Consider the following 18,772-nt stretch of genomic DNA (forward strand, 5'->3'; position numbering starts at 1 on the left):
CCCAGTATCGTATTTGGAGGGCGGGGTCCCGAGGAAGAAAGACGGTAAACTCCTGGGCTGCCCTTAGTGGCACACACTCTGGTCAATAGCAGCTAGAACAACGTTGACCTGGTCGATAGGACAAGGTGGTTCAGCTTCTCGTTGCAGCTCCAGTAAGCTGATTGCCTCCTTCCTACAGGATACCATCTTTAGGAAGATAAACTGGGAAGGCAAGAGCATCAGAAGTGATAGTGGACACTTCTCCCTACTGGACATCGCAAACGGCCCCATCTAGTCGGCACTTACAGCCCAGGAACTGGAACGCTTGTTCACCCGACATCAAAACCATGAGATCGGTTGCCTGTGCCTGCACGTGATTACACAGACATCCAAAACAATTAGCGAAAGCATGGGACGTATTACCAAATGATACACGTGTGCTAGTGACGGCTATGATTTTACACACACACACACACACGCACGCACGCACGCACGCACGCACGCACGCACGCACGCACGCACGCACGCACGCACGCACGCGCGCGCGTGCACTCATGTTATATATGTGTATGTATATATACACACATATACATACATATGTTTATGTGTGTGTGTGTATTTGTATGTATGTTTGTATCTATGTATGCATGCATGTATATATGTATGTATATATCTATGTATGCATGTATGTATGTATCTATGCATGCATGTATGTATGTTTGTATCTATATATGCATGTATGCATGTATGTATGTATGTATGTATATATGTATGCGTGCATGTATATATGTATGTATGTATACATGCATGCATGCATGTATGTATGTATGTATGTATGTATGTATGTATGTATGTATCTATGCATGTATGTATGCATGCATGCATGTATGTATGTATCTATGCATGTATGTATGTATGTCGTACAAATGTTGTTATATATGACATCATAACTGATGTCACTAGAAAATTATTATTTTTTTTTTTTTCTGATTTGAATTTTTTTTCTTTTCCTTTTTCCGAAAACGCCATTTACTAAATAAAGTAGTTTGGATGAGAACATCGTAGCTGTCAAAAAGGAAATACCGGAGCTTTCCAGTCTGTGGACGATCAACAAGGTCAGTCAGCAGTCATCGAATCATTAATCCTTTAATTCATCGATTCAATCAATCCACATGTCTGGTCAATCATTTGTCAAAGCATCGTGTTAAAACAGTCTGCCTGGTTAGTGTCCAGCTCTTTATAATGTTAGGGTTTCTTTTAGCATTTCAAACCCTGCTGAGTGTCAAATTTGTTTTTCATCCCCTTAGAGCAGGGGTTTTCAAACTGTGGTCCGCGGACCGCAGGGGGTCCGCAAGGACGAGACAGGAGGGTCTGTGGACAGCAAATACTTTTTATGGGCAATTTGATTTTATATATGTTTTTTAATCGAAATCTTTTAATTGACAATAAACCTATTTGTTAAATACTGTTAAATAAATAAATGTGAAAATATATGTTATTTTAAGCAAATATTTATGTATAGATTTCATAAGCGTTTATAAGGGGGTCCTGAAATATCCTAAGGTAAAGCCTGAAATATAAAGGGGTCCGCAAGTCAAAAAGTTTGAAAACCCCTGCCTTAGAGGACAATGAAGGACCAGCTCTGGGAACGGAAATGGATTGGGCGAATCCCTCCTTACACCTTCGTTTCAGTGAAATTATCTAGATTTCTGGCTATTTGCTTCCAATTTCTGGAACCCGCGACCTATCTATCGTCACTGGGCTTTAAAAAGTTTTTCTTTCTTCGTATCTACTGCTTAGTTTCCCCATATAGTTGTGAGCCGATCTAGACACCGTCATAGCCTTCACGCTCATCATCCAGCGAAACATCAAAGGTGTGACAGCTAGAAAGAGAGAGAACTGTACTTTTTTAAGTCAGAGTTAGAAGCAACGGTTATTTGAAGGTGACCTGTTATCCACCTTATTACATCATCATAGTGTACTTTCGGCTTTTTTAATGTACTAGTCACTAGTCTGTGGAGGCGCAATGGCCCAGTGGTTAGGGCAGCGGACTCGCGGTCATAGGATCGCGGTTTCGATTCCCAGACCGGGCGTTGTGAGTGTTTATTGAGCGAAAACACCTAAAGCTCCATGAGGCTCCGGCAGGGGATGGTGGCGAACCCTTCTGTACTCTTCCACCACAACTTTCTCTCACTCTTACTTCCTGTTTCTGTTGTGCCTGTAATTCAAAGGGCCAGCCTTGTCACACTGTGTCACGCTGAATATCCCCGAGAACTACGTTAAGGGTACACATGTCTGTAGAGTGCTCAGCCATTTTTATGTTAATTTTACGAGCAGGCTGTTCCGTTGATCGGATCAACTGGAACCCTCGACGTCGTAAGCGACGGAGTGCCAACAATGCACTGCAGAAATCGGGGTGCGTCTAATACGTCCGTGCGTCTTTTATGCCAAACAAATACGGTAGTCTGTTTGTTGTGGCTGGTGTGGTTATCGTTTTGGTTACATATTATGCTCCTTTTGTTGCTCTTCTTGATCTGTCTGTCGCTGCTGCTGATGTCATAATTTCTGCCATGCATGGAGTTGCTGTTATTGGTTTCGCTTGTCCCTTGTCGTCATTGCCGTTGTTGTTGCTGCTGTAGCTGTGATGATTATTGGCCCGTTGCACAAGGCCAGCAACTTTTAGGGAAAGGGGATAAATGGATACCACGGAACCCTGGTACTTGACTGGAACTTTATTTTATCGATCTCGGAGGAATGAAGGACAAAAGCTAACCTCGGCGGGAATAACACCCAGAACACGAAGAGCCGGAAGACATTCTTTCCGATGTTCCAACGATTCTGGTAACTCGCCTCTCTTATGATACTACTACTACTACTACTGCTGCTGCTGCTGCTGCTGCTGCTACCACTACTACTACTACTACTACTACTACTACTAGTTATAATAATAATAATAATAATAGCAGCAGCCCAACATGTGTATGTAAACAACAAAATGAAACCATTGATCATGTTGTCTCCATGTGCAGTCTTCTTGCGCCTACACGGTACCTCAACAGGCATGATAGAACAGCACAGTCTATTCATTGGGTAATTTGCAAAGACTTGGACTTGCCCCATGATAAAAACTGGTGGGAACACAAACCGCCGCCAGTACTTGAAAACGACCACATCTCACTCCTTTGGAACTTCACCGTTCAAACTGACAGAAAGATAGATGAAAATAGGCCAGACATAATATTGAAGGATTTCAGACAAAGATTATGCCTCCTCGTTGATATGATTGTCCCAATCGACATAAATGTATCTTGTCAAGACCGACCCAAAACTGAGCAAGTCTTGAAATAGAAATTGGCAAAATGTGGAACCTCTAAAACAATACCTGTTGTCATAAGTGCCCTAGGAATGATAGCGAAAGGGGCTGATTGCTACTTAGCTCAGATATCAGGAAATCCCAAAATGGAATAAATTCGAAAAATAGTGCTCATGAGAACTGCCCATATCCTACGTAAAATATTGTTTATTTAATCCCCTACAAATTTTAAACCGTAAACATTTCGTCCAGCGTGCTAACAATTCTGCCAGCTCGCTGCCTTAATAATAATAATAATAATAATAATAATAATAATAATAATAATTAATTCGTTTTATTGGTCACAAGGGCTAATATCAATTAAAAACATACAAGGACAAAGACAGGACGAAGGTTACAAAAGGTTTTGTCCGAAAAGGTAGGAAAGTTCGTCTAAACAGAAGAAGAAAACGGAGAAATAATCCTTTCTACTATAGGCACAAGGCCTGGATTTTGTAGGGAGAGGGACAGTCGATCAACTGGTACTTAATTTATCGACCCCGAAGGGATGAAAGGCAAAGTCGACTTCGGCGGAATTTGAACTCAGAACGTAGCGGCTGAAGAAATACCGCTAAGCATTTCGCCCGGTGTGCTAACGGTTCGGCCAGCTTGTTGCCTTCCAATAATAGAAATAATAATAATTTTTATTTTGATAGCTACAAGAGCTAGAAAAATACAAAAAAAAAAAAAAAAAAAGAACTTTCACTAGGGGTTAGAAAGGACGAAAGGTTAACATGCAATGTGAAAAAGACACGCTTACAAATTTAGAAGGGGAGTAAGAGATTTATTTATTATATGGAAGGATGGATTAAGAATTTTAAATGTGCACACATACACATAAGCACGTACACACGCACACGCACGCATACATATACATATGCATACATATAAACACATACATATATATGATGATAATATGTATATACCTATATATATATATTATATATATATATACACACATGATAATAATATTAGGGATAAAAATCCAAAATTACAGGTAAAAATTCAATTAAAATCAATTTATTAAAAATTAAGATTAAATTAAATTTCACAGTATTAAATATATATAGATATATAGTTTTAGGGAAAAGAACCAAGGTTCATGAATTAATAAATAAAAGCACAATAAATAAGTATAATTCTTATTTATTGTGCCTTTACTTATTAATTTTTGTACATGTGACAGTGGATTTTCATCGATGAGTTCATGAACCTTGGTTTTTTTCCCTAAAACTATATATATATACATATACGCACACACATATCAGTGACGTAGGGTGGTTGTCATATATGGTATCCTGCCACACCCAATGCCACCAAATTCCAAGCTGGGGTACAACAAAAGTTTTCCATTAAGATTTGTGATGAATTAATAAAGGTAAATATTTCTAATGAATTTTCCATTTTCGATAGTTGCGCAGCGCACACCTAGCACATCCGGAATATACGATATATATATATATATATATATATATATATGTATATATATATTCTTCTATTCTTTCATTTGTTTCAGTCATTTTACTGCGGCCATGCTGAAGCGCCGCCTTTAGTCAAGCAAATCGACCCCAGGACTTATTCTTTGCAAGCCTTAGTACTTATTCTATCGGTATTACGGGGATGTAAACACACTAACATTGTTTGTAAGGCAATGGTGAGGAGAAATTCACAGACACACAAATACATGAAGGAAATGTTCTCTATGTGGCCTGTGTGTTTTCTGTGCTCTGTTTATGTTCTGTTTCTCATTTTGTCCACGTTTTTTTTTGTGACGTCCTGTACCCAGATATGCATCTATATATACATGTAGACATAGGTATGTACATACATGTACGTATATATGCATATACTCACATATTATTTGTATTATATATATATATATGTGTGTGTGTGTGTGTGTGTGTGTGTATGTGTGCGTGTGTATGTATGTATGTGTGGAGGTGCAATGGCCCAGTGGTTAGAGCAGCGGTCTCGCGGTCATAGGATCACGGTTTCGATTCCCAGACCGGGCGTTGTGAGTGTTTATTGAGCGAAAACACCTAAAACTCCACGAGGCTCCGGCAGGGGATGGTGGCGAACCCTGCTGTACTCTTTCACCACAACTTTCTCTCACTCTTTCTTCCTGTTTCTGTTGTACCTGTAATTCAAAGGGTCAGCCTTGTCACACTGTGTCACGCTGAATATCCCCCGAGAACTACGTTAAGGGTACACGTGTCTGTGGAGTGCTCAGCCATTTTTATGTTAATTTCACGAGCAGGCTGTTCCGTTGATCGGATCAACTGGAACCCTCGACGTCGTAAGCGACGGAGTGCCAACAACAATGTATGTATGTATGTATGTATGTGCATGCATGTATGTTTGCGTACACGCGTATTTTAATAGAAATATATAAGAATTCAAAACACACTGGAAAAGATTGCTTTTTTGGCTGGGTTCAGTTAGGTATTGCACGATGCCGTTCATTTAACCCCTTTCTAGAATTGTGTTTTGAGTGTAATCGAATGCAACACTAAGCATTTTGGGGATATTTTGTGTCGAAAAACACCACCATCTCGAGGATATTCTCTTTAAGTTTAATATATCTTAATTTTAATTTTATTAGAAATCTATCTTTTGCATGTTGTTCATACTGCTTTCGTGTCATTCTAACATCTTAAGAGAGTCCATGACACCACTGATGAACAATTTTGTCGGTTGACTTTTTGTTTGCTTTACAAAGAACGGTTCTTAATATTTTTTTCATAATTTCCCGAGAAGGGATTTAAAAAAAAAAAAAATGTAACCAGTAAAATGATAGGAGAGTTGATTTGATCGACTTCAAGGCGGTGCTCCATCATGGCTGCAATTCAATGACTGAAATAATTAAAAGAAATGAGAACAATATGAAAGCGAAAACAAAAAAAAAAAAAAATGCTTTTTAAAATAAAATTTGAAATAAATCTTTTTTTTAACTATCATCTCTTCACAGAAATCGTTGCAGATACGCCGACGAGAGTATGGTCATCCCTGGAAGACAGCGGTAACAATAGACGATTTTCGTAAACTGTTCAGCAATAATAATAATAATAATAATAATAATTTCTAACATTAGTGATAATTTCTAATATTGATATTTTACCACAATTATTATAATTTATAATTTCAAAAAAAAAAAAAAAAATTGTAACAAGGAAGAAAATAACGAAAGAACAGTTACTGTTGCTGAAGGGACCTTTCGACTTATTTTTCACAACATTTCTGGTGGCGATTTCAATTATAAAAATTAACCAATTCCATTCTCACTGGACTGCAATTTGTTTTTGAATTTCTCTTCTTTTTTTTTTATCCAGACAAATCCAAAGTTTTGATTTCGAATTCTTCACTTTCTCTCTTTTTCCTTTTTTGCCGTTTCTTTTTGCATTATTGTGCATTTTGGTAACCGCTCAGAGAAATGGCTCAAGCATTTACTCTTGGGACAAGACATAACAAAAGCAAATCATCAAAATATCAAACAACCGAAGACAAGCCGTCAGAAGGTTTTGGAACTGTACATGGTTACGACTTTCAGAAATTTCGGCACCAAACCCCACATCCACCACAAATCCTACGAAGCAAGAAAGGGTTATGGTTGGACAAAAGACACTCAGTCGAGGATTTTCTTAGGGTTCCATCAGCTTATTACAAACAAGAGAGCGCCAAGCGTCGATTGGCTCATTCACCAAAGAACAGAAGCAGAGAAGGTGATATAAAGAATTTGACTCCAAGGTTCCAAGACTTCCGAATTTCATCGTCTTGGACTCATCATTCAGCGCCACTCTGCACTAGCAGTCGATCCTGGTACAGGAAGAGCAACAAGAAACGAAATCGAGTTACCTGCAACAACATCGTTCGAGTTATAAAACCGGTTTGCATGAAGAACAATCGCGAGGAAATGGAGATTTATTACGAAAAGTTGAAAGGCTGACGAATTATCGTTGTTATAAGTTCTTTATACCAATTAGCACGTCCATTGTCGGATTATCATCACCGCTAACACCATTATCATAAAAAAGCAGAAGCAATAAGAATGAGGTTTAACATCACCCTTGGGACAACGATGATGATGATGATGATGATGATGATGAGGATACTAAATGGTTGGAACAATACTAAAATTTTCATACTTAAGATATTAAAACAAAACAGTATAACAACCAAATATTTTATTTTTCAATTAAAAATGATTCAATGTGACTATTGTTGTTGTTATTATTGTTGTTGCTGCTGCTGTTGCTGTTGTTGGTGGTGGTGGTGGTATTAAGACAGTAAGCTGGCAGAATCCTTAGAGTGTCGGGAATAAAAATATCTCAAGTTATTTCTACTATTTATGTTCTGAGCTCAAATCCTGCCGAGGTCAATTCTACTTTTCACGTCTCTGAGATCGACAGCTTAAAGTACCAGTCAAGTACTGGGGTAGATAAATCGACTAACCTACTCCCCCAAATTTCAGACTTTGTGCCGTATCAGAAATTATCATTATTGTTGTTGTTGTAGTTGTTTCCATTCTTCTCCTTTTTAACGATTTGTGTGTGTAATACGACGTTATATATATATATATATATATATATATATATATATATATATATATATATATATATATATATATATATATATTATCCTGTACCACCCTCGACGTTTAAATCAACTATTGATGGTTAATTCTGCCGAGGTCAATTTTTGTTATCCACTTTTTGAGGGTCGATAAATTAAAGAACAAGCCAAGCGCTGGGTTTGATGAAATCAACTACCCCGCTCTGCCTAAAACCATTGGCTTTGTGCCAAAATTTGAAACCACTCTCATTATTATTAAAGCAGAAGGTGGCAGAAACGTTAGCACGCCAGGCGAACTGCTTAGCAGTCTCTGTGAAGTTAATACGTGAGTTTGTTGAACTGTTTATCGAATTGTTGTTTGAATGGTTGCCAAAGTTGTTAATTCGTTAATTGTTGTTTTGGTTCCCGTTGTGGGGAAAATGGAGAAGGAGCCGGAGGCAGGCCCAAGTTATGCGGCCGCAACGGGCAAAAGAGTAGACACGCGAGAGCTGGAGGTCCGCGAGATAAAAGTGGAGCCTAGAAAGATGAAGGAGAACGAGAAACTAATCACAAAGGAAGGAAACATTTTGAAGCTGACACCGCCGGAAGAGCTATCGGCCAACGTGACAAAAAGAACGGTTATATTTAAAACCTTGAAAGCAACCACGAGAAAAATAGAAATAGCACCAATAGAGGAATGTGTTAAGAATATAAAAAGATTCACAACATACATTACGAGAGGGAGAAGATACGCCACTGTGGAGGTGCGCTCCACAACGAAGGAGGAAGCAATAAAGCACAACACAGAAGGACAGACGAATGGGTGCTCTTGCCTTCATACTGCGGCAAACGTGTGGCCAAGGTGCGAGTGGGTAAGGTGCCACCCGAATTGAAAGAAGAATGGCTGATGACAGCCATAATATATAATATGAAAAACGGGAATATACTGAAGTCTACAAGGACCCAGAAGGTAGATTACTGGGGATATGGGATCGAACTAACGATTCAGGCAACAACAGAGGATTTGAACAGTGTGGTGAAGGAGATTGTGCTGCCAGAAGATGTGAGACTGAGAGTTACTGTGGAGGCCGCCAGTGTGTTTCACATGTGAAGAAAGGAGCCACATGAAGGCATGGTGCACTCAAAGAAAGCCACAAACAGAACAGGAGGAGAGACAGGAGAGTGTGGACCAGGTAGTACAGGGCAAGGCAACAGAAAAAGTAGCGGAGAAGGGATTCGCTATAGTTAAAAAGAAAAGGAGGAGGAGGAGCGGAGGAATGAGTTCTCCGCCAGAGAAGTAGAAAAAGAAGAGAGAAGATGTGAGAAAAGAAACTGTGAAGGAGGGCAGTAGGAAGGAAAAAGAAAGTGGAGTTACCAGTGGAGAAAGTGTCGGAGACCCAACTGTATGAAGGTGAGATGGAGAGACTGTTTATGGAGGAAGAAATGAGAGAACCAAAAGTCCAAGAGAAAGGAAAGAAGATACGAGGAGGAGAAGGAGTATGGTATAATGTAACGTACCCAAAGAATGTTGAAACAGAGAAAAAAATAATCAAGTTACATTCAATAGTAAGAGTGAAGGTGCCTTCATACGTCTACTCCCTCGTATCCTGGAGCTTCAGCCACAGTGAAACCCATTTCAACTTGATTCTTCTGGCCGAATATGAGACGAGACATCACTGCTTGGTCACATCTTTTCTGCAAGAAAGCTAAAGTGCACAGGCTCATTCGTGCACTTCTCAGTACGTTCAACACCCGGACGCTCATCTGAGCCACATCCGTATCGATCTAGTTGGACCGTGGCCAGTTAATCAAGGCTTTATGTATTTCCTTATGTGCATCAACCGCTTTACACATTGACCGGAATCGGTAGCTGAGCCCTGGTTTCGAGTTGAATATCGCGTTACGGCGTTCATACCACGATCACCACTGACCATGGTAGGCAGTTCGAATCCCAGCACTTCCATGAGCTTTCGAAAATTCTAGGTACGCGGCGCATTCGGACAAATAGTTACCATCCAGCTTCAAATGGTATGGTGGAACGCTTCCACCGCCAACTAAAGGCTGCCATGCGTGCTTATCTTGACCAAGATCGATGGAGCGAGTACATACTCACTGTTCTTCTGGGCTGCCGTTCAGTAGTCAAGGAGGATCTTGGATACTCTCCGGCATAGCTGCTTTACAGAGTACCGTTATCCTTATCGGGTCAGATGCTGGCCCCAGTGGACTTATCTTCCCAAGATCCTGTTCTCTACGTCAACAGACTTCGGTCGTATTTCTTCCGCCGATGACCTCTTGGCAACAGACTATTACATCTTCGGATCCGAAGGATATTGCTTCGTGGACTAACGTATTTCTTCGAAATGACTCTGTGAGATGCCCCCTCAGACCACCATACACAAGACCTTACCGCGTCCTTTCCAACAACTGACAGGGTAAAACGGGTTTACAGACACTCCAACACCAGAGCGACATGTCCCCCACATGAATAATGAAAACACGGTACATGTCACCAACCCGTACACAATCGCAGGTAATGAACAGCTCTTTTAGGTCTTTGCAACATTAATAGCTTTTCTTGCGAGTTTTCCAAATGAGTTTCTTAGAATTACGAGCTTGCGAGGTTTGGTAGTTTAAGCTCTTCAAACAACGGTGTTAAAAGCGACTGGAATTTTACAATAGCATTCTACAACTCATCTCGCAGAAATGTGTTTGAGTATTTTTCCATTCCCTCCATTCTGTTTCATGAAATTCTACGTTCATAAACTGGTCATAAGAAATTCGGCAAAAAGCCAAGATAGTAATATCATACGTGCATAGTAATATCATACATGCCAGAGTGAAGTTGCCGATGGTAATTCAACACCGCTCTCAAGATGGCCTCGATTTTAATCTCAATGCCGTCCTGTCACCGCTCACTCATGCATATGAACCTATGTACATAAATGCGCATGTGTGTGTGTGTGTGTGCTCGCTTTTATACACGTGACTTTAGCTTCACGCCATAGTGATCTTCAGGAGAAAATACACGTCACGAGAAAAAACCCATTACAAACCGAAGTTCTATCACTGAAATAGGGCACATATAACATATTTGAATTCAGATGTTTGCCATAAAAAATGGAAGATTTATTTTTAAAATCAGATTTGTTGATTTTTTTTCCATTCATTTATATATCTTACATATGAACTACATATCTTGCTTTCATCTGGGAAACTATCGCTTTGCAGTCGCTTTGAGTTTCAACTAAGCGTTGTCTAATATAAGAAAGGCTGAAGTACAGGATGTCTCCTTAATATGTTTAGTAATTGCGTATTTTTGTTGTTGAGAGATAATAAAGAAAAAATATACTGATGTGACTCCACTTGAGGATGTTTTCGAAATCTGGAGTTGTGAAGTTGCTCTTAGAAGCTCGAGCATAGATGAAGTCCGTCAAATGAAGATTAGAGAGAAAAGAATAAATGGTATTGTCAGAGTTTTTATTTAGTTATTTATTTTCATTATTTTATATCACAATTTGTGAACAATATTCTTCATTGATAATAGTTGCTAATCAACGAGTCACTGTTTCGCTGCATTTTCGACCACGAGAGAGGAGAGCTCGTCGTTTGTAACTCAGGGGACTTCGTTCGAAGATATAAATGTTTTGCGCAAATGTCTACGTCTTTCGTCTATATACTGCAAATGTGCACATATGTCCGCTATCATATGCTTTTTCTTAACTATATTTGGACGCAGTTTTATCTAAACCCAAATGAAACTATGTGCGTTTAACTTCTTCGCAGGTATCTTGAATATATTTCGAGGCTTGCATAACGTAATTTCTCCATAATTCTTTAACGGACTGATATTCATCATTAGTTGCACTAATTAACAAACTTTAATTAAAACGATATGCCGTGAAAACGAAAATAACTGCCTGATCCTAGGCTGTAGTAATGAAGTGTTTGAAGGAATTAAATGGCACCAAAAGTTAAGGACGTTTGACGTGAACCGTGATTTAAACATGACTAGGATCGTTGTCCAAAAGTAAAATATCTTCGACTCATAATTAATCTTTTTGTTGTAAATAGCAAACTAGGGTTGGAGGTACCTGTTATTGTTTTTAGAGTATTAGTATAAAGTGGAGGCGCAGTGGCCCAGTGGTTAGGGCAGCGGACTCGCAGTCATAGGATCGCGGTTTCGATTCCCAGACCGGGCGTTGTGATTGTTTATTGAGCGAAAACACCTAAAAGCTCCACGAGGCTCCGGCAGGGGATGGTGGCGAACCCTGCTGTACTCTTCCACCACAACTTTCTCTCACTCTTACTTCCTGTTTCTGTTGTGACTGTAATTCAAAGAGCCAGCCTTGTCACACTGTGTCACGCTGAATATCCCCGAGAACTACATTAAGGGTACACGTGTGTCTGTGGAGTGTTCAGCCACTTGCACGTTAATTTCACGAGCTGGCTGTTCCGTTGATCGGATCAACAGGAACCCTCGACGTCGTAAGTGACGGAGTGCCAACGACAACAACATCAGTATAATAAACAAGCAATGGGTTCAGTTTCAGGTCCCCAATCAGCATTTCCCCCTAACAAAAACGTCAGACAATCTCTTGACGCTTTATACTATGTGACCTTCTTATCCTGCTTTGTGATAAAAGCTTTTGACGGTCGATAAATAAATAGCAATCCGCCTATCATACTAAAGTAGATTCTTAATTGAACGCCAAATTTACTGCAGAATTCGTCCCTAGATAGCATCTCTTATAGGCGTACAGTGCTAAAAAAAAGACATAAATAACGTTTCCACCGGGCGAAATGCTTAGTGGTATTTCGTCTGTCTTTACGTTCAAGTTCCGCCAAGGTCGACTTTGCCTTTCATCCAATCGGGGTTAAACACTGGATTCGTTAAAACTGATTTAATCCCTCCTCTTGAGCCAAAATTTGAAATCAATATTTATTCATAAGTAAAAGTGGCGAGCTGGCAGAATCGTTTGCACGTCGGGTAAAATGTTTAACGGAATTTCATCCGGCATTAAGCTCTGGTTTCAAATGCTACCGAGATCGACTTTGCCTTTCATCCTTTCGAGGTCGATAAAATAAGTACCGGTAGAGCATTGGAGTCGATGTAGTCGATGTAATCGACTTAGCCACCACCCCTACACTGAAATTGCTGGCCTTGAGCCAAAATTTGAAACCAATATTATACTTTACATTATTCTATCGAAATAAATCTTTTTTTACCATTACCCATTTCTAGTGGAAAGATGTGGCGCTGGTAGCTGTCGTAAAAACTTGCAGTAAGATCTTTCAGAAACGTTACTGCTTGGGGTGGAGTTTCAACAAATCAGGTTTCAAGATATTTACAACACTACAAGCTGGAAAACGAAACTATTTTGGTGTCCCCGAGGAATTTTTGTGGATGTCTGCAGTACTTTGAAATATTAGAAAGAAACTGAAGAAAAAAAAGATGAGTGATGGGGGTGGGGAGAAAATGAGATTCTGGTTGTTGGATAGACTTCACAAAACGCTGTTTCTTGGTATTGTTTTTAATGTTGTTGTTGTTGTACTTAAGTAGCTGAGCATTTCACAGACACGTGTACCCTGAACGTAATTCGTTGGCAGATATCGAGTGACACAGTGTGCGCGCGCGTTACTGTAAGTGTTTGACGAGGCTTCACCATTTCAGTTACAGGTGGAATCTATCCATCAGGTTTTTATAGACGTAAGAATACCCGCCTATTTCCACCGGCAAAATTAGGCGGAATAAATCTTGTGGAAAACGTAAAACACACGCACGCACACACACACACACACTCCCCCTCAAAAAGAAACAAAAACAAAAAAACTACTGTTCATTACTTGCATATTTCTAACAGCGCTGTCTTGGTACATAGATTTATATTGCGGCTGCCAACCTTGTACTAGTTATATAAATATATTTATGTTGGTAATAAATAGCTTGTTTTCCTTGTTTTAAGACGCGAAGACAAATTCTTTATAAGTTTGTCTGTTGTCTCTTGGAAGGTAGTCTTCGAGATCACCAGATGCATATTAAAAGACACGGAATTCGATTAACATTCTTCTCCCGTCTTCGCAGCAAACGCTCCTCCTGTGGCTTTTGCACGTGTTATCTTTTCACAACGAAACTAAATACAAGTTTATCAAACATTTTCCTGCGTATATGTGGGTGTGTTGGTATTTCATACATACATAAATGTATGGTGGTATCTTTTAGCTATATATATATATATATATATATATATATATATATGCAGGGCAGGGAATCGTCAATTAGTAATAAAATTAATAATTAACAATTTTGCCGGGTAGCTCAGTATGAAAAAACCTTTTCGGTAAAATCATTTATAATCATAAATATATAGGGATTGACAGTAACCTGCTTCTCCAACATACTGAGAATTCAGAAATAGCAGCCAAAGAACTACTGATTCCAAAACTACAAATTTTACTCTAAATTGATAGCGATATTTTTGATACACACAGAACAAAAAACAGTAGAGAAGAGTAAAAAAAACCACTTGCCTTTAGTTAATTTAGTACGAGGCAAGTGGTTTTTTTACTCTTCTCTACTGTTTTTTGTTCTGTGTGTATCAAAAATATCGCTATCAATTTAGAGTAAAATTTGTAGTTTTGGAATCAGTAGTTCTTTGGCTGCTATTTCTGAATTCTCAGTATGTTGGAGAAGCAGGTTACTGTCAATCCCTATATATTTATGATTATATATATATATATATATATATATATATATATATATATATATATATATATATATATATATATATTAGTATTCAGGCGAATCCAGCACATAAATGGTAAAGCACCGGGTTGAGTCAAAATCAAAATGCATACACAGCAACTATAGATGAATACAAATGTTAGTACCGAAGTACAGACAGAAAGATATTCGGATTATGTACATAATTAATTGAACCCTACAGAATATATTACTAGCTCATGGGCAAATCCAGAAACGCGCCTTGTTTTAAATATACAGTCCATATAATATACTTCGGAACACGCGAGGAGCAGGTTCCAAGAGAAGTGTATCTTAAATTAATAAATAAGAAACGCTTGATAGGTGTCAGTTCCTTACATCTGTTTCCAAAGAATTTCTTTTAATTAATAGGCACATTATATTATTATAAAAAACCGTTTTCTTCAGATGAGTACACGAACCACAGTATTAGGAATATTTAAAAGCATTTTAAAATCCTCGGCAAGTATATATATAGTGATTACACGACCTTCGCTGGTCGCAGAATGTTTGCCAAATCAGCTAAGTAGTCTTATAGCAGACGACAGCACAATAAGCTTTGCTGTCTTATTGACTTTGAATAATTTTTTTATTTTTAATACAAATGTTCCCAACCTTGCAAAAAACTGTATCATCTAATTAAATTACCTTTTCTCAAAATGCATTGAAAACGTTATAACATATTCAGAACACTATTTCAGAAAATTATCTCCGTTCTTTTTGAGCATATAAAAGACAAATTCAAATGGGGCAAAATGAGTAAGAAAGGATAAAGTAAATTTGCCTCTCCAATTTTCTTATTTCTTTATTGCCCACAAGGGGCTAAACAGAGAGGGGACAAACAAGGACAGAGAAAGGGATTAAGTCGATTACATCAACCCCAGTGCGTAACTGGTACTTAATTTATCGACCTCGAAAGGATGAAAGGCAAAGTCGACCTCGGCGGAATTTGAACTCAGAACGTAGCGGCAGACGAAATACCGCTAAGAATTTCGTCCGGCGTGCTAACGTTTCTTATTTCTTTAGTGCCCACAAGGGGCTAAACATAGAGGGGACAAACACGGACAGACAAAGGGGTTAAGTCGATTATACCGAACCCAGTGCGTAACTGGTACTTAATTTATCGACCTCGAAAGGATGAATGGCAAAGTCGACCTCCTGGAATTTGAACTCGGAACGTAGCGGCAGACGAAATACAGCTAAGCATTTTGCCCGGCGTGCCAACGTTTCTGCCAGCTCGCCGCCTTAAATTTAAAGCTTGCCTCTCCAGTTTTCTTGCATTACATTTGAAAACAGATTCATACACAACAATATCCACCCTTTTACATCAGAAAGATCAGAAATGCAAAAAAATTTAAAAAATTTAAAAAAATTTTAAAAATAAGAAATTAGAATATGTAGGTCAATGAAAGAGGATCTTGTAAAATGCACACATTATGTGAAATTAACGAAACTCGACTAAATCTAAAAACTAAACATAGAATATTCTCATTAGCTTCTTTACCATCTGCTGGAGTGGCTCTCTTCCCGATATTTTTACGTACCATACGGTTAAAGAGAAGAAATTATATATACATATAAAGATAAAGATCCTTTCCAGGTCATATAGACTCATAGAATTGGTTTCTCAGTTTCCGTGGCGTATACTCTTCTTTGCCAGCTATATGGATTGGAGTAACATAAAACGAAGTATTTTGTTCAAGAACACAGCGTCGCCCGGTCGAAGAATCGAAACCACAATCTTACGACCATGAGTCCAACGCCCTAACTACTAAATCACACGGCTCCACACACACACAAACACACACATAATGTAGTCGACTAGTATATCCTTGGTTGTGGCCAGCTAGAAAGTTACCTTTGGTTTCACGTCTACGATTGCATTTGACAATGTAGGTGAGTGTTCAAATGGCCGGAGGCACATAACCTCCCCACTAATAGAGGTAAAAATTCAGTCTTCGTTAGTTTGGTGATGGAAAAAATCCGCGAAACGAAAAAATCCTTTCTGGGAGGGACAGAGTTACCTCCCGTTGAACAATTCCAGCAGTGTCCGAAATGAGTCAGCTTTTGTACGTCTCTTCCCCTGTTCACTAGGCGGTAAACGGCAGGACCATGTTTCCAAAATACATTTCCTATCATAAGGGCTCCACTAGAAATCTCATTATTAGTTATTTAACCACTTATCCTGCCGTTTCGCAGCCTTCATCATGTAATAATAATTTATTATACACTGAAATTATAATTCCATGATGAAGGCTGCGAAACGACCGTAATCCTAAGGATAACAAGTGGTTAAATAAACATATTCACCACTCATACCTCCTGACATTTTATGGTTTATATACCCTTCATGAAATAATTTAATTGACTGGATCTTCTGGATTTCACCTGCATAGAACTCTGCATTAGTACTGAATGTGGTATGTTAGCCGGGCCCACTAGCAGGGCTTTCTGTGAATCCATATATTTCACTACGAATATATCTGTGTGTATGTATGTGTATGTGTGTTAAAAACGTTTCGGATGGTAGTCTTTCCTCGTAGAGTTCTAACTGTAAATTATATTAAATATCTAATGTCTTTGTAGCATACTTACCACCTTATCTTGCATCCCCGCTCACTGAATTCTAGTATATATACAGAAAATGTCCTTGAAATTCCTGATGTGCCAGCAGTCTGATGGCGTGGTTTCTGTCTGTTTTTTCTTTTTCTTTTTGTTTCTTTTTGCTCTCTAATCCTTACTACTCTCCCCCTCCCTTTCGTTTTTTTCTAAGACGGCAATTCTTCTAGATTGTCTCTTCTCTCAATATCTTTGCCATACGTTTGTGTCTGTGTGTGTGTGTCTGTCTGTGTGTGTGTGTGTATGAGTGTGCGTGTGCGTTTGTATGTGTAAATGTGTGCATGGATGAGTGTACGTATATGTGCGTTTTATATGTGTGTGAATGTTTAAGTGTGTGCATACGTGAATGTATTTGTCTATATTTATTGGTGTGTATGTATGTATGTATGTATGCGTGTGTATAACAGTATGTTAACATGTGCGTATATGTGTGCATGTGTGTATGTGTATCTGTATGTCTGTGCGTCTTTTTGCTTTCATTCATTATCCCTTTCTCTATTTCTCAATCAACCTGTCGTAAATGTGGTTCTCTCTCTCTCTCTCTCTCTCTCTCTCTTCCCTCTCCCTTCTACCCCCCTTACTGTCTTTCTGTCACTCTCTATCTATTGTAATGTGTCTGTCAGCCCCGTCCTCTCACCCTTCCCTCTACCTTTACTTCTTCTCTCCTTCCATCGACCCATTTCCCCCTCTCTCAGTCCGTCTCTCTGTTTGTCTGTCTCAGTCTCTCTCTCTCCCCCTCCTCTCACATATCCTTTAATATCCTATCAGTCCCTTCCTCTCACTTTACCCCCTCTCTCTCCCCCCTCCGCTCACCTATCCTTTAATATCCTATCAGTCCCTTCCTCTCACTTTACTTCCTCTCTCTCTCCTTCAATCACTTTCTCTCTCTCTCTCTCTCTCTCTCTCTCTCTCTCTCTCCCTCCCTCTCTCCCTTAAATATCTTATCCTATCATATTATATATATTGTTTTCCAGTCTTTGCTCGTTCTCTTGCATAAATCATACAATTTTCAAATTTCTCTGTCGTGCAATAATCACACAAGATTTGAAAACAAAAGTCTTTCCGGCTGCATGTTTGTCAGTGGGATTTAAATCACGTAAGTCCAGTGACTGGTTCGCTCTTGAATGCTACTGGTAACATGTAATCCAGTACAACCTGTTGCATGGTCGGGTCGTCGGCGACTAAACTGGCAACCCCACCAGGTTTGCTTGGTGAGGACGGTGTCGCTGGACACCCTGCGGGACGAAACATAAGACCCGTCAATGCGCGGAGGAACTCATGAGCAGTCAACGGCCATCCAACAAAATATTTGAAACGACTTTTTCCACAAATGAAGTCCCTCAGGGACTTAGGTACATGGATCAAGCGGAGACCTAGGATGGGAGAATGGAAGAGAGAATGCAGACAGGCACTCACTCTGTTCTCTCGGACGAGCAACACAGGCAGCGAGGCTACCACTGCGGATTTTTATAGAGGGTTGGTAGAGCATAAGTCCGACGATGTCCTGGGGAAGA

General features: G+C 39.2%; 1 protein-coding gene across 2 annotated transcripts; it reads left to right on the top strand.

Moving 5' to 3' along the window:
• The first annotated feature begins 945 nt into the window (after nt 1–945).
• Nucleotides 946–7,543, top strand: LOC149131092 (uncharacterized). 2 transcript variants are annotated; one of them, XM_089341675.1, is made up of 3 exons: nt 946–1,094; nt 6,300–6,350; nt 6,758–7,543. In XM_089341675.1, the coding sequence occupies exons 2-3, from the start codon at nt 6,328–6,330 to the stop codon at nt 7,272–7,274; spliced, it is 540 nt and encodes a 179-aa protein (XP_089197801.1). In that variant the 5' UTR covers nt 946–1,094; nt 6,300–6,327; the 3' UTR covers nt 7,275–7,543. The 2 variants fall into 2 exon arrangements, with proteins under 2 accessions (XP_089197801.1, XP_089197802.1); XM_089341676.1 differs by lacking the exon at nt 6,300–6,350 and having other exon boundaries at nt 1,001–1,094.
• Nucleotides 7,544–18,772: the final 11,229 nt, after the last annotated feature.

Source organism: Octopus bimaculoides, chromosome 25, assembly GCF_046866305.1.
Source record: "Octopus bimaculoides isolate indiv1 chromosome 25, ASM4686630v1, whole genome shotgun sequence".
Classification (NCBI taxonomy): domain Eukaryota; kingdom Metazoa; phylum Mollusca; class Cephalopoda; order Octopoda; family Octopodidae; genus Octopus; species Octopus bimaculoides.

Bases quoted from the DNA above. Each gene is read 5' to 3' on its own strand.
- LOC149131092 (XM_089341675.1), top strand. From the start codon at position 6,328: ATGGTCATCCCTGGAAGACAGCG. The intron at 6,351-6,757 runs GTAACAATAGAC...GTAACCGCTCAG, and splicing joins GTCATCCCTGGAAGACAGCG to AGAAATGGCTCAAGCATTTA.